Here is a 16,005-nt window from a genome sequence, read left to right on the forward strand (position 1 = left end):
TCCCAAAAATAATTCTGGCTATACCTCTCTATTCTTCCCGCTCAGGTAACGCTTTAACGCCCATCCTATGCTGTGCTACCCTAAAAAAAAAAAAATGGTGTGCAAATAAATAAATATTTCGAGTGTGCATGCACACCTGCACACTTATGTGCACCCCTGGCTTGTTACTTGTTCTATTCTGTGCCTCCATTGATCTAGACTGGTTTTGTGAAACAAGTTTGTGCAGAAAATGTGAGGCAATTCCAACTAAATAATTGAAATTGTGACAACCACTGATGCGAACCTATGATTGGGGATCTGTGAGTAGAATATGATAAGACATACCTTGGGGTATGGATACTGCTTTCCTTTGGGGTATGTCATGCCAGTGAATCGTGGCAAAGCCATGTTAGGCACCTGACTGTCATTAAGCACAAGGAAGGCCAATCTCTCTCCGTCTGGCGACCACCAGTGGGCCACGTGGGTCTGAAGGATCTCCTCTGAAAGCGCACATTGGTCATTGTACAATTTGAATTGAAACTCTCAACACTGTTTCATCAGGGCCAGCGTTTCTTAACTGGATCGATTGTCAAGAAAGCAGACGAAGAAACTGCAAACTAATTTTGGTTTGCATGAGCTAGTTTGCCCCATAATAACAGAAATCACCTTGTTGTTTTGGTCTCTTTTTTCCACAAGATAACTGCACAACATTCCACCTAATTAAGCGTGTGTTTATCTGTTTAATTAAATCAAGGAGCTTCACAAGAGGTGATTGTAAGTCACTTTAGCATAAAAGAGACAAGGTTTCACTAATGATTGCTTTTATCTAAGAATTGTAAGTTAGTGTAAGGACGATGGTCAAGGCCACCCATAGAGGAAAATAATAGGAACTGAGCCATGTTGCGAATAATAATAATAATAATAATAATAATAATAATAATAATAATAATAATAATAATAATAATAATAATAATAATAATAATAATAATAATAATAATAATAATAATAATAATAATAAAGATGCAGGTAACTGGCACCACCCCCTAATTTTTTTGTAATTTACTTGCCTATTAAGAGTTCAAACAGGAAAAAAAACTATTAGCCCAAAACGGTGTTACAACATTCCAAACTAATCTTACAATTGTAAAATGATTATATTTCAATTTGTAACACTAAACACTCTGGAAGGAAAGTTGGAATGAAAGCTATTTTAACATCCCTACAATATATCACAATTTAAATGTGCGGCATCACTGAAGCATTCCCCAAATAATATTGCACCGGAAAAGTCTAAATGCATGAATGGCTATTTATGTCCTAATATTATATATGGAAATATTATAACAAGGTGAAATGCATATTACCTTCATAAAGCCAGTCAGCAATCCCATTAAATATGACTCCTTCCTTTCCTGAGGATGTCAGCCTTAGAGAGTTACTCTTCACATCAGACTGATAGTAAATGTTGTTTTCAAATATGTAGATCTGCAAGGACAATGAACAAACAAACAAATGAACAAACAAAAATTGAAAAAATTGAAAATAGGAGTAACTTAGGTTGTAAGAATAATCATGAATGTATAAATAAATGTATAAATATAAATGTATAAACCATAAATGCAAGAAAACATGAACATGCAAAAGAACTGACTGAAACAAAATAAAATAGAAAAGTAATGAAAGCTAGTTTTGGTTTTCTAACCAATTGTTGGCCTTGCACTCCCCAGGCAGCATACTGCAGGACTGAGTTCACCACCTCTGGAGGGTCGAGCTCCCAAACCTCCCTGGAAGATTCAAATAGCATTTCCAAGCTTACAATTGTTTTTAGGACAGTAAAGGAAAACGAAACAGTTTTAAAAGACTATCATGAATAATGATTTTCAATAATTTAAAGTACAATGTATTTCATATCAAAACGATACTTTCTTCATGCTATTCATCACATTTTAGTCATAGGCCTGTAGATGTAATAATTGTCAATAAATCTGAAATGAGGACATAGCTGTTCATTCACATTGCTAATATGATTGGAACAAATAACCAGGACGGCGACAATTACCTTGTGTGAATATTATAGATGCTGTAAGAAGCCATGTAGGAGTGTCTGTAAACCTGAAGCAAAATAAACACAGAGGGAGGAAGACTTAAAAGAGGACTGTCAAACACATTAATGCAAAAAGCAGCAGTGCCACAGATAATGACATCATGATAAAAAAAATGGGAAGGAAGAAAGGCATCAAACAGACTGCTTGCTGCTCATAGCGATAGAATCTGTAGACAATGCAATTTGCACGGCTGACAGCTGTGATACGATTGCATCTCGCGAAAGCCGTCGCTGTGTGCTTTGCCTTTGGAAAAGCTCTGGCTGGCACCGTAATATACCGCCGTGGTTGCTAAGGGACACAACACACTCGGTCCATATTGGCATTTCATATTTCATCATAAAAACGACAGTACGCTACAGAGCCACAGACACCATCATATACAATAGGAGCTGACACTTCCTATAACATTGAATAAGCTTCAATCAATCAAATCACGTTTATTAATAGCAGCTTCTCTCTAATATTTGAGAAAATACAAAGTCAAATCTATGCCAGATTTGGTTGGCCTTCTCTGAGTGCCCGCAGGTACATGCACTGGCTGCGTCTGATTTATAAAGCTGTCTTATTTGATTTAGAACCAGTCAATGTATGAAGAGTGAATACTATTTTTAACGAAACCTACCTGTTTGACATCATAGGCAAACAGAACATACTTGAAGTCAGGCGACACAGAGTACTTGGCCACGTTGAAATTTATCTAATGGAAAGAGAGACAACGCAATATTGGATAAAACCATCAAATGTAACTACTGGATCACACACAAATATTTTGTTTTACTTACAAATGTTGTGTTTGAGAGGACAATCTCGGTTTCGTTAGAGAGGATGTTGAACTTGATGACATGGCCGTCGCTGTTTCTGTAAATAACCTCAGAATCTTTATGAAAGTAAAGGGAATTAAAAAAAAAAACATTCAGGATACAGGGGAAAGAGAATTCCAATACTGACAAATCATATGAATGTGTACAAATCCATAAAGATTTAAGAGCCAAGCAGCAGAAAGGATTTCTCCCGAAACATTTCATCCCCGAGGCAGCACAGCTGATGGAAAAGCTGCTTTGTTCTGAGAGCATAATAGTCTGAAACCATCAAAATAAAGGAATAGAAAATAAAAAATAAAATCATGATTGCTACAGGTTGTTTACAATAAGTTCATACGTATTACATTTTAAGTGATTCAGTTCAGCAAAGGTGATTACTGACTTTTAATTATAACATTTGCATAAGTAATGTAAAGAAGACGACAAAATCACCTTTCCTTTAATGAAAGTGACAACCAGAACGAAGCCCTGGCGAAGAGTGGGCCGAAAACCATTGGCATTCATTAACGTCATCATGTCATACAGGCAACGTGCATAATTATTACCAATGGGAACGTTGATTTGACAATGATCGTTTTAGACAAAGTGTAATTACAATTACCGCACACAACTCTCAATGAGTAAAATCTAAAATGTCTGAGTGCACCACAATTTGAAATTCAAGAAGGGATGGATGGATGGATGGATGGATGGATGGATGGATGGATGGATGGATGGATGGATGGATGGATGGATGGATGATGGATGATATTTGCAAACAAAAAACAATGTTGATCAGTTTGAATATTACATCTCATTTTTGTAAAGCTTTACATCAGTGTTTCCCAACCATTTTTTCATCCACGGCACATCTTTTCATAGGAAAAAATCTTGAGGCACACAACCACCAAAACTCTTTTTGTCTTACACCAGGTTCTATATTAAAATTAGTTTCGTTACAAAGAAGGACGTAAAAGTGCTATATAAATAAAGCCCTATTCCTATATATAGAGTTGAATCACTGAATAAAAATAAATACATATATTTTTAAATTGTATTATTTTTTCTAATAAAAGTGACAGTTGTAGTAAGAAAGGAATATACTATTGAAAGTGATTGTGATTAAAATCCAAAAGAATCAACATGACTGTGTTTGGTGTTTTAGACTAGCTCTATAAATATTGCGACAATGAGAACAAAGTCACGATTTAAAGACACCCTGGTGTTCTGGCAGCAGCTGAGTGAATAGCACAGTCAAGGTGTCACGACTTGACTGTGTACTTTATGTTGGTGAAATTGCACAATCCAGATTCTCTGGTCGAACGACACTGGGATTTCCGTCCCTCCACAAACACACCGCGGCTATCAAAAGGACACACCAGCACACGTGTAAACCAAATATATACCGATGCAGCATAATCAGACCGACGCAGGATGAAATCTCAAGATTGACCAGGCCTTGTGCAGACTGAGCAGTGGTTGGGCCATCCTGTTTACAATGCGCTTCATAATAAATATTGGATAATTTCCCACGCCACAGCTGAACATGTCTCACGCCACATACAGTGATTGGGAAACACTGCTTTACGTGATATAGAGTACAATGTTTGAAAATGTTCAAAACAACATACAAACACACTACATAAAAGAAAAATACTTTCAAATTTGATTTTAAAAGTGTTTTGAAATAGCTTGCTCATAATACTGTGGGACAGAAACATAATAGAGAAAATAATACTGAAGAAATGTCCTGCATGTGTTGTTTGTCTCATTCTAGAGCTTTTTAAACCAAGTCAAAACAAAGATGGACGTTTCCATAGTTTTTTTGCAAACTTGCCTGCTGTTAAGCAAAACTCAAGTCAAACTATGGTAAAAGAAAAATTAACATTCAGAGCTGATAAAAGAGAAGTCGGTCCGTGATCTTTAAAACATTACCAGCAGTCTCTGCCCTGCACGCCACTTGTCGCCTTAAATAATGCAACGTCTGTACCTGAAAAAGAACAAGCTAAGATTCTGATGTATAAGTAATGGCCGACGCCTGTAACCCAATGAATAATGAAATCTCTGTGCAATTCATTTTCTTCTCTCAGCTTACCTCTGCATCTTTAACTTTGCACTGTAAATAGTTACACTGTACTCACTGCAACTGTCTGTTTTGTGGGAATTACCATCCATGATGCCGGAATCGAACCCTGCGCCTCTGAACTGTGAGGCGGACGTGCTAACCAATACCCCACTGCGCGCCGCCTATCATTTATAAATAATTGTTAATGACTTAAACCAGATTGAATTTAGCGAGAATACAACCCCTCATTGCGAAATACACAATATCTTGGCCTTTGTGGTTCACATGCCAGATTTGATGTTGTCTCCACCTACGCAACACACTAATGATGATGTGTTTCATTTTCATCAGAACGACGATTCGTTTATGGGAGCAATAAAGTGGATGGCTGACTTGAAGAGCCCCCTCCTCTTGATGCTGAGTACATCCTCCTACACCATCAATTTTTATACTCTTATGGACATGCAAGAGAAGAGATCATCCAGAGAGTTCATGAATTCTACTCCTCTAGACTCACCAGTGAACATGTGAAAGAAATCAATGAGAAAATTGAACATGGATTTTTTTTTTTCTTTTCTGAAGCTTTCGGGCTTTTCTCAACACCTGTTTAAGGATACCGCTCTGAATCTTGTGACTCATCTCAGTGTTATTGTAATGTATTGCTTTCTGTACTTGCATTCTCTAATCATTCAAATTTATTTATGATGTGCCAAAATGTACTTTTATTCTCATTTTACACACTTAAGGGTTAAAATGGATCACGTGTCAATGTATAAAAATGTAAACTAAAACTGTAAACTAGTCATGACTACTGTGATCCTGAATTGAGTGCAGAGTAAAATGCCAGGAACAGTCAATGCAGTTGATGTCAGGTGACTTAATACAGAAGAATGAAGATAAACGTAAACTATAATACTATAGTTTGTCCTGGTTATGCTAATAAGAAAACACATCAATCAGTGGCTTATCAATGCAGACAAAACAAATCTCAGTGACAATTTAACAAGTAAATGCAACATCATCCAATCAACTAAGATACGGAGAGTAATTAGTCAGATTACATCACAGGATATGAGAAGGAGAGGCTATGCAATATTACACATCTGCTTTCCCCTCTGGAAGTCTATATTTAAGCCTGCCATGTTTAATTCATCATGAGCTTCCATCTTCTAAAGTTGGCTCTCTATCCGAGATGATATAGTACCAAGGACGTTAGAAAGTAAAATGTCAAGGCCTCATAGTGACCTTAAAGACGCGATATTCCCTAAGGGAGGAAAAAAAAACGGTCAAATGTTTGTTTGGTTCGTCTCACCGGAATGCGGACGCAACTAGAAACACCTCCACACTGATCTTTCAGCTCAAACATTTCCCTTAAGACTGGATGTGAATGATAACCACTCTTGTTCTTTCTCAGTGATTGACTGGCAATCTATAAAGGGCAGAACTCATTTCTCACACTAAGTCAGCCAGGACCTGTCACAGGATAAGTGGTATGGCTAATAGTTAAATGGATGAATGGATAAAAATTTCAGCCTTTAATTCTGCCAGTACTGTAAATCTTGTCATAATTTCTCCCTGCGATCCATCATGCTCTATTTACAACTTTCAGTTGCCAAAAGAAATATACGACAGTAAGTGATTTTTACAGATGTGACAAATGCCCATATCTTTGTGCGTAGCAAATAAGTATAATCACATCACAGACTAAGGAGCCCGCAAGTCCCAATTAACCCAGAACAATGACGCTGCAAGATATAAGTCTCAGAAAAAAAATCCTTGCACAAACAAACCGTTCCTTCTCACTAATCCCCGTGTTGGAAACAAATTGTCATTTTTGATCTGGTGAAAGAAAAAAAAAAAAAACAATCTGAGGATTTCAAAAGCATCAGTCCATAATATCATCAAAAGATTCAGAGAAATCTCTGCTTGTAAGTCGGCAAAAAAACATAGTGAATGCCGTTGAATTAAAAACAGGTATCATGGTGGAATTTATATGCCTACGCAGTCTCCAGATCACTTCAGAAAAGATTTGTCAGTCAAGAGCAACTAATGCAACCTAAAACGCTAAATGGAAACCATGGAGCAAGAACACTTCATGATAATCATTGATATTCTTTCACTCTGCGTGATCTGAACAATTAACTGCTACCGTCTCCCACCTTTTATTCTTGATTTCTTCCCGCGTTAAATAAAGCCAGAGATTTGCCATTTAAATGACTTTAATTTAATGCCATGTCTACCATCTGCCTATTTTCTAAATCAAAGGACTCACAATGAACATCCTCTGAGACTGCTGATTTTGGTTTGCTCTTTGCCCAGGACCTTTACACATATACGATTACTTCACCCGTTCAATTTCAAATATGACTTGTTAAAATACATCCACCGCCAAACGAGCATCAATAGGGCCATAGCAATGTGATTCAGACTTTCAAACCATTTCCAGCTAAATCCCCCAAAGCCTCCAGAAAAATCCGCCAAATCTGTCTCATGTGTCTGTTATCTTTCGTCAGTGTCCAGGAGTTTATTTTGTCCCATCATCCGCAAACCAAGCCGCAAAGCCGTTTTTTACTGATTGCCTCGTCTCACACCATCAGTTGTCCCTTTTCAGCCTAGGGGTCAGCTCGGAGAATTATTGTGAAGATAGTGGAAAAATGTCACTGGGGAATGAAATATTGATGCAAGGCCTAGCTTCTTTTTCCTGCCCGGAGGCATGAAGTTCTTCTACAGTTTGTGGGCAATGGGGGGAAACTAAGAGAAGCATTGGAAGAGACAGACAGAGAGCAACACAGGAATACGATGCCACAATCCTATCCATCAATTCCCTTTGAAGTATCTGTATCTTCTTCTTCAATCTTTGGAAAGCATCGTCAGATTAATTTATTCCAAGATGAAACCATTCAGGCATAACACAAAAATAAAAAATAAATAAAAAGTGGAGTTTGATTTTTTCTTTCGACACAGAAGTGTCATTACATTAAACTAGATTAAAACAACTTTAGGATATGTACCATAAAATATTTGCAGAGAAAAAAAATATCTAATCCAGCTCTTGTCATCATGAAGTGTGTCAAAAGGAAATAGAGAGAAGATGATTAAGTACTAACATGCAATGCCTTACATGCTAACTTTATGACTCACCATTGATCCAATTGGCCTTCGGCTCATGGACCTTGAATTCTGGCTTAAAGAGATCCTCCACAGTCAGTTTGGTGTCGCTTCCAGCTTGAGAGTCAGCTGCAAATATAAGGCATGCTTTGAGATTCCTCTCGCTCGACATTATGCACGAGACACAAGGACTGTTACCCCTGTTGGAGAATATATCACGATTAAAAATTCGGATCCAAATTTTGCCTCTCAGGACAAAAACTTTGACAAGCGTCCATCTCTTTCAACAGCTCTACAAAAATTATACAAGTAGTAATATTGGCTGTTTTATAAAGTCTTGTTTCCTGCATTCCTTCCACTGTTTAGCGAGAACCTCTATTTCAAAAAGCAATGTGTGTGTTTTTTTTTTTTTTAATGGACTATAGGCATTTTATAAGACAATGTTGTCAAAAGCATTTGATAGTTTTATATTGCTGTGCGCTTTCCAATTGATTCTCATTGATTTTGTCCCTGAAACAATGCAAGCTTTCTGTTCCTGCCTCACTGATAATAGAGTGGACAGAATTTTTTTGATAGCTGTTGATATAGAGAGTTTACTTTACGACCCATCCTAATGGTTGATTCAGAAATCCCTTTCCATCACTCACACCTTTTGTGTATGCCAGCTATGCATATTTGCAATCCAGATTATTTCAATCAAGACAGAAACAAAAAAATATACTGACCCATACAAATCCATACTGTATATTTCTATAATGTGGACTGGAATAGAAATAATTTTTCATACAGTCTCCAACATGTCCCAGGAAATGCTTTACTTTTCAATATAAAATGCTAAATGGGCATAGGACGTGGCTTTTTAAATAGAACAGCTGCTGATTGTGAACAGAGGAGGAGAAGGGCCAAATGATTTTGAATGTCAGCCATATTGGCTTTCCTTGCAAACCCCACACAGCATATTTGTACTTGGAGGCCTTGAGGGTAACCAACCATGGAATACAAGAGCGGCTTAAAGGGCAGGGGATGATCTCGATCACATCGGGCTCTGGGCTCGTGTCTCCGTACAAATCCTTTACTAAATACACAATATTTGTTTTACAAACTCGCAGATTCATTGAAAGAAAAAAAAGATTTGTGAAGGGGATCATCGATTGCGCAGAAGGAATTGTCGGAAGATCCGGATGTCATACCACAGCCAGCTCCTCAGTAGAACATCGACCGCGTTCACCCCATAGTGACGGATGACAAATGTTTAACTGTTGCTAAGATAGCTAATAATGTCGCCATCTCCCGTGAACACGTTGAGAAGAATCTGCTGAACAAACTTTGCATGTCAAAAGTGACATTTGACGCCTGATCAACAGCATACCAAGATTAATTTAGCCATTAGTCAATCAGTCTTTCCCTTTACTTTGTCAGATGAAAATCCGCCTTGCCTATAACTTAAAAGTGGAAAAGCAGTGTTGTTTGAAGGATCGATTGGTTGCCTTATTTTAAACACGTAAGGAAAAAAAAAATCATCAAATAAAAATGCAATTTACATACAGTATTTAACCGTATAGGCCACATTTACGAGGTTGCTAAAATTCTATTATATAAAAAAAATGAATATGGATTTAAGTGTTTATTATAGTGCAACAATATATTATATATAAATAAATACAGCTCAAAATATGTATGTGAATACTACAAAGGCTTTTCTATAGTATTTCTGTTCTTTGTGATAATGATGCCTCTAAACGTGTTTTTAACTTACATTTAGGATTTTTTGCCCTGTACTGTCCACCTACTTATTCCACAATTTAATTCCAAAGATGCTGATACAAAAACTCTAAATTACGACGTGCCTCCCTTTCAATAAACACTGCCGGTAGCAGATTATTTCTAGCATTGTAGATTCTTTTGAATTCAATGAGAAGTAATTTAATAATGTTGGACTGGATGAATCGCTTATTAGTGTGTCGATAAAATGATGGGTGGATGAGTATCAATTACCTCTTCTAAATATTAGCTCCTGTTGTCATTTTCATCCCTTCATCACAATGGCTTTCAAAGAAGAGCACTTCAGACAACAATACTGTGGAGTAATCTTTAGTAAGATTAGAATATAGATTAGAAAGTGAGGTTGAGTTTGTATGGTTAACAATTATAGCTGCTTGGACTACCAGTGAACACATTGACAAAGTTGAGGTGCTAGTCTAGTTATATCCAATTTTATTATGGTATTTTTTATTTTAGGTCAAATGTTTAACAATGTTTAACATCTGTACCAAAACAAACAGAAAGAGACTCTTAATTCTGATTAAAAAAATAAAAATACCTGGTGTGAGGACAATGACCGACATGGTGATGAGGGAGCAAACCACCAGAATGACCAACAAGGCAATGGCGATGCCCTTCCAGTTTCTTTGAGGTGGACTTCCCCCACCAAGGTCCTGTAGAACAAAATGGAGGTAAAATCGGTGAAGTAAAAACCGAAAAACACTTTTCAACAGTCACAGACAGACATGTTAGGTTTCACAGGCCAACAATTGGCGAAAATCAGCATAAAATGAATTCTCGGGTGCATCGGCAATACTTTCTGCTTCACACTTGTGTGAAACATTAAATACTTTACGAAGCTGTTTAAACATTGGAAATCCATTGTAGGGCTGTAGTCATAAAAAGTCATTGTCCATATCCATGTCTGGACCTGCTTGGAACTTGCAACTCATAATTATCAAAGTGAAATTTGGAGGGGGGGCGGGCTCTTTGTTCTCAGCACATGATTTGGCTGTTAAAAGTCAAATCACTGCAATCAAAACAATCCTGCATGCATTGATCAAACTGAGTGCAGAAACCTTGCTTGCGCAATCTGATTGAGCATGGAGCATATCGTGTATGTGTTATCTGGTGGGAAACCAGCAACATTTGCCATGCTCCTTCCCCCAACTCCAATGTTTGAGCCTTTGTGTTAGTTGGTCTCAAATGGCATCTTCCAGCCCATATGCTGTCAGTGGGAAGATAAATTAAACCTCCCCTCATATAAATCTTATCTCTGCAGGCTTTCTGCCCTCAATTATCCATAAAACCTTGCAGGTGAAACACAATCCACTAATACACCTCGATTGGACAGAGGGGAGGAGAAACATGATCTAATTAGAAGTTAATCTTTGGAATAAAAGGCTTGACTTCATATATGGTTATGCTACCCCCTCATTTTATTTTTATTACAATTGGAGTCGTGGCTTGCTGGAACACAGAACATAACAAAGGTCCCTATATGAATCTCTGCAAAACATAATTTTGCTGCGCCTCAGTTCTCTATGTGGTGCTTTGTGTTGCAATTGGCCAAAAGGCTAGTAAATGACTTTGTGGTGCCATCATTGTATATATTTGTTTATTTTATTTTGTTAATTAGATGAAACCGCTCCCTGTGACACACAAAAGCATTCCTTGTCTATACAGATAGAAATCAATATTTTACAGAAACGGTTTTCCTTCATTCCACATCACAGCCCCAGGTACTGTCTCCAGAGAGTAAAATCCTTTTCCCACTATTTTTTTATTTTCGCTCAGTTAAGAGAAGCCAATTTAGATTATCCTCAGTTTAATAACACAATTATAAGATTTGACCGTGAGTGTTAAAAATAGAATTCTTTTTATAGAGTGTGTCAAAGCATAGATTAGAAACTGATAAACGGTTTTCCGACCAGAAGTCATGACACAGCAAATGAGCTTTATTGCAGTCATTAGACCCTCAACCAGGACAATGTATTTCTCAATAAATCTGCAGGATTTCTACTAGAGAGCGTATCGGGGTTAAACGACTTGTTTTAGATGAGTGGTCAAGTAAGCATTGCAAGCATTTCTAGCCGGTCGATTTTTATTTCATCACAAATAACGAAAAAATAATAATAGAACCTCGACAACTAGAACAACTCAAATTCTGATTGGACACGTTTACATTTTAAGAAAGATATATGTGCGATTTTGAATGTGTTCACTTCTTTCAAATAAAGGTTCAGTTATGAGCTATAGCACAAAACAGTCTAATGTGTTCACTTCTTTAAAGTAAAGGTTCGATTCTGTCCAAGACATACTCTGCTGTAAATCATAGTCAAGCAGTAACAAGAAAACCCACGTCTTTACTTTATGAGCCTGACAGTAAAACGACAAAGGTCCAATGATATATACTGTGTAGTATAAATAAAGCAGTGCCTACCATTGTGTTCTATCAAAACCAACTCACGAAAAACATACAGGTTATATCTTGCATGCTTTAATCTGAAGGATAATTATAATGATAATAATATAATTAGTAATAATTAGTAATACTGATAATTAGTCAGTTAGAACAAAAATCAGGAGCTCTTACACAAGAATGTTTGGAACAAAAAAAGTTGGAAGAAGATTTATGTCAACAATGTTTCGGATACTAAAACTGAAAACGTTTGAAAATGTCTATCAGAGTGGAGGTACTTGAGATAACGTTTTACTAATCCAGTCTGACATTGTAATATGCTTATCTGCAGCATGTGGAAATGCACGAGTATGACAAATACACATGATGAGTAAATCATTTATGCTATGCTTCCTCCTACTCCTTTTTGAGCATTCTTTGTTGTGTATTTATTTTCAGTTTGTTGTTATGTAGATATGGCACTTTAAAGTGTTAATTGTTTTATTTATTTTTTTACCTATTTTCATGTTTTAAATACGTTCAAAATAAAGATATATCAATCAATCAATCCAAAAAAAATGCACTTTTGCTTAATAGCACAAAGTAAGGATTTTACTTACTTTACATACTTATTTAAATAATGACTTGACTTTTTCACTTTTTGTTTGATATGTTAAAAGTGTATATGGCTTGAAGTTGATGGAATAAACAAGCGTGAACGTTTGGACTGCAATATATATATATATATATATTTTTTTTTTTTTATTCTGACGCTACAACGCTTCAGGGTAGGCCATGATGAGAAGCCTCTTGAATTAAAACTGCGATAGCAGTAACTATGCCCAGTTCTACTTTGAACCAAATACCATCGCAGTGCATCAATTCAATCAATTATTCATCAGGTGAAGGGGGGCAGATGATGGCATGGATCAATGCATGAATCTTAATGAGACATGACTGACACCTCTACTATTAAAGAGCTGGTGCACTCATTTTGTTTATAATTAATTTGATAAAGTCATAATTTATTACATGCGTACATTTAATACCTTTAAAAACACTTTTCACCCATTGGCTGCCGACTAAAAATGACGTCACATATGCTGAGTGCACAGGTAATGTCCCGTAACCAAATCCAGAAAAGAGATCAAGTCAGCCGCCCCACTACAGCACCCCAATCGGGCCAACATGAACATCAGGGCTGTGTTGGGTTTTTAATTTTAAACTTGATCACACACTGCCGAGACGATTGGTTTGACTTTCCGACTGAAGGAACTATGCGCATACAATGTGGCAAGAGCAAGAGGAGTCAGAATATTTATAGCCGTGAGCTGGGGGCGTTCCTTCGGGCGGAGACACAAGAGGGTGAGGACTGGAGTGAGACTGCATTGAAATCATGCTAGTATACTCCATTGTATACCTTCGATGACAAGGCAAAAGTCTGGGTCCTCGGCTCAGACCAGTCCAGAACCGAGCTGTTATAACGGATAGTCGACTCGATCAATCGGTACAACATCGGACGATATTAGAAGCATCCGCATCCACAGCTCCACCAATGTTTTTCCGCATATTTGGATTTATGTTGACATGGCGATGTGATTCTACCCTGCAGTCCAATATCTGATTCATATGCAATTAGAAGCAGATGACTGCGTTTCAACAAACAACACTGCGGGCTGCAGATAAGACGCCGGCCGTTTTGACACGGTTGAAAAAGAGATATGATTTATCAAGAGAAATTAAATTGAAAGCCTACCTGACTTTTTTAACAATGGAAAAAGAAAGTCATTGACGTGGACTTAAGCGCATGTGTCTCAGTGTGAAGCGAAGAAGTGAAGCCATGAAGTGAAGCGGCATGTTTTTATACTTATGGTTGACAACGGAGGATTCAGCAGGCACCGAGCTGTAAAATTGTTAGTTGAGAGTGCATTAGTACTACGATAAAAATTGCAGAGGAATGGACAGAGTCGTAGCTGAGAGGGGTTTCTTTGCCAGCCGACGGTTTTGAGAAAGTCAGCCGACTCGGGGAAAGATGAGAGGTAGTTTTGTATTGCCTTTACAATATTTTGTCTCAGTTGCTTCAAGTTGCAATTGATGAGCAATCGATCCCACACAATGGCAGTTGTGAACAGTCACTTCATCCCCTAATCATTTGTTTTGGCCATCCATACTTGTCATCATGTAAATATTCAGTTTACAGTACAATATAAATCAGGAGTGCCCAACTTATTTTGACCCAAGATCTACTTTTAGAGCAGCCAACCTACCGCAGTCGACAATTTATTTTCTTTATCGATGAAGACTTGTTTTTTTTCTATTTGAGAAAAAAAAATTGTGGATTTGAGTCTGATGAGGTGAGGAAACTGTAGCGTTTGCACACAAAATAATTAATAATAATAATAACCCCCGCAATTTTCTTCCGCTATACTTCTCGCGACCTGATGAATGAACATTCCGAAAATTGGCAGTTGTTGGGATATTTAAACAGTCTTCTGACAAATCCCTTCGACATAGTCCATCATCTATTTTATTTTGATATGATTATTACAGCCATGATAGAAATAGTGCTGATCATGCAAAACTGACAATTATTTAAAGAGACGAACACACTAGCCCTAACCTTAGCGGAGATATTACTGAGTTTTTGTTTTAAAGATCTTGAAAGAGGTAAGACTGAAATATTCCTCTTCACATATTATTTAGAGAGCCTTCAACGAGTTTCCTTTTGGTTATTCCTTCTGCATGGCCATGCAACTTTGATGAGGAGTAGCCCTGTTAAGAGCCTGTCATCAAGTTATGTATGCAGACTGTGGGTTGACAGAGCCTGGGATGGAAATAGCTTTGGCTCAGATCAGCGACTAACTCAAACGTGATGCAAGCTTCTTGCAAGAATAGTTATTAAATAATCTTACTGATGCATCATGAAGTCTGTTTATGGACTAGCGGATGTGTGTGTGTTTTTATCAGACCACCAACACAACTGTGAAGGATTCCATGTATCCACGCATTTTCAGTTCCGCTAAGTACTGGCGCTTATCCCAGATGACTTTGGGCAAAAGGCCCTGATACGATCATTTAACAAATAAAAATTAACTTGAATTGAAAATCAGGCCCAACAAATTTTGGGCTTAACTGCATACGAAATATACTCGAGCATATAGTATGATCATACTACTTAAGTAGTAATTTTAGACGTCTAAATTAGGTCTATACATAGACCAGACGTCTAATAGACGTCTATGGCTGACAGGGTTAATACAAAGAAATTGTCTTTAGACCAACAATTATGTCTTTAATAATTTGGAGTTGATTTGGAGTGTGTGTTAGCTGAAATGATGAAAAGATACACCATTGAAGGCCCCACTGTAATGGTGATCATACAGCTGCATCCATGAGCAGGTTAACACTGCTTCCGTTTAATATTAAACACAATCTTCTGAAATGGCCAGATGGATGTGTTCACTGAGCATTAGAATAGGGAGAAAATTCCAATTCCAACTTAATCAGGCAAAGAAACATCACAAGGTAAAGGTTTGGATTTCTTGGGCTCCAAAGCTCAATTAAATTCTATAAGAACCCAGGAGATATTTCCGACATATCAGAGGAAATAGTTATACTACTCTTGTGAAATAGATGAGTATAGAATCATTTTTAGAATTAGAAAATGGCACAATGACTCGGGGTTTGAATGCCTGAAGGGACATTAGAACAGGGAAAGGAAGAAAAAAAATAGCGACACAAGTACAGGAATTTGTTGGAAAACGTGAGAATTGCACTCTCCAGCCC

At 37.2% G+C, this 16,005-nt stretch overlaps 1 protein-coding gene across 1 annotated transcript in view; it reads right to left on the minus strand.

Moving 5' to 3' along the window:
* The window catches only part of LOC133159760 (inactive dipeptidyl peptidase 10-like), a 44,314-nt gene that overhangs the window by 10,796 nt on the left and 17,513 nt on the right, over positions 1–16,005 (minus strand). Inside the window, exons 2-9 of the mRNA XM_061287108.1 lie at positions 10,378–10,492; positions 8,091–8,186; positions 2,867–2,961; positions 2,707–2,781; positions 2,039–2,091; positions 1,682–1,763; positions 1,344–1,464; positions 325–479 (exon numbers count right to left, since the gene is read on the minus strand). Of these exons, the coding sequence (XP_061143092.1) occupies positions 325–479; positions 1,344–1,464; positions 1,682–1,763; positions 2,039–2,091; positions 2,707–2,781; positions 2,867–2,961; positions 8,091–8,186; positions 10,378–10,492 (792 nt within the window). The remainder of the gene's footprint in view (positions 1–324; positions 480–1,343; positions 1,465–1,681; positions 1,764–2,038; positions 2,092–2,706; positions 2,782–2,866; positions 2,962–8,090; positions 8,187–10,377; positions 10,493–16,005) is intronic.

This window comes from Syngnathus typhle, linkage group LG9, assembly GCF_033458585.1.
Source record: "Syngnathus typhle isolate RoL2023-S1 ecotype Sweden linkage group LG9, RoL_Styp_1.0, whole genome shotgun sequence".
NCBI lineage: Eukaryota > Metazoa > Chordata > Actinopteri > Syngnathiformes > Syngnathidae > Syngnathus > Syngnathus typhle.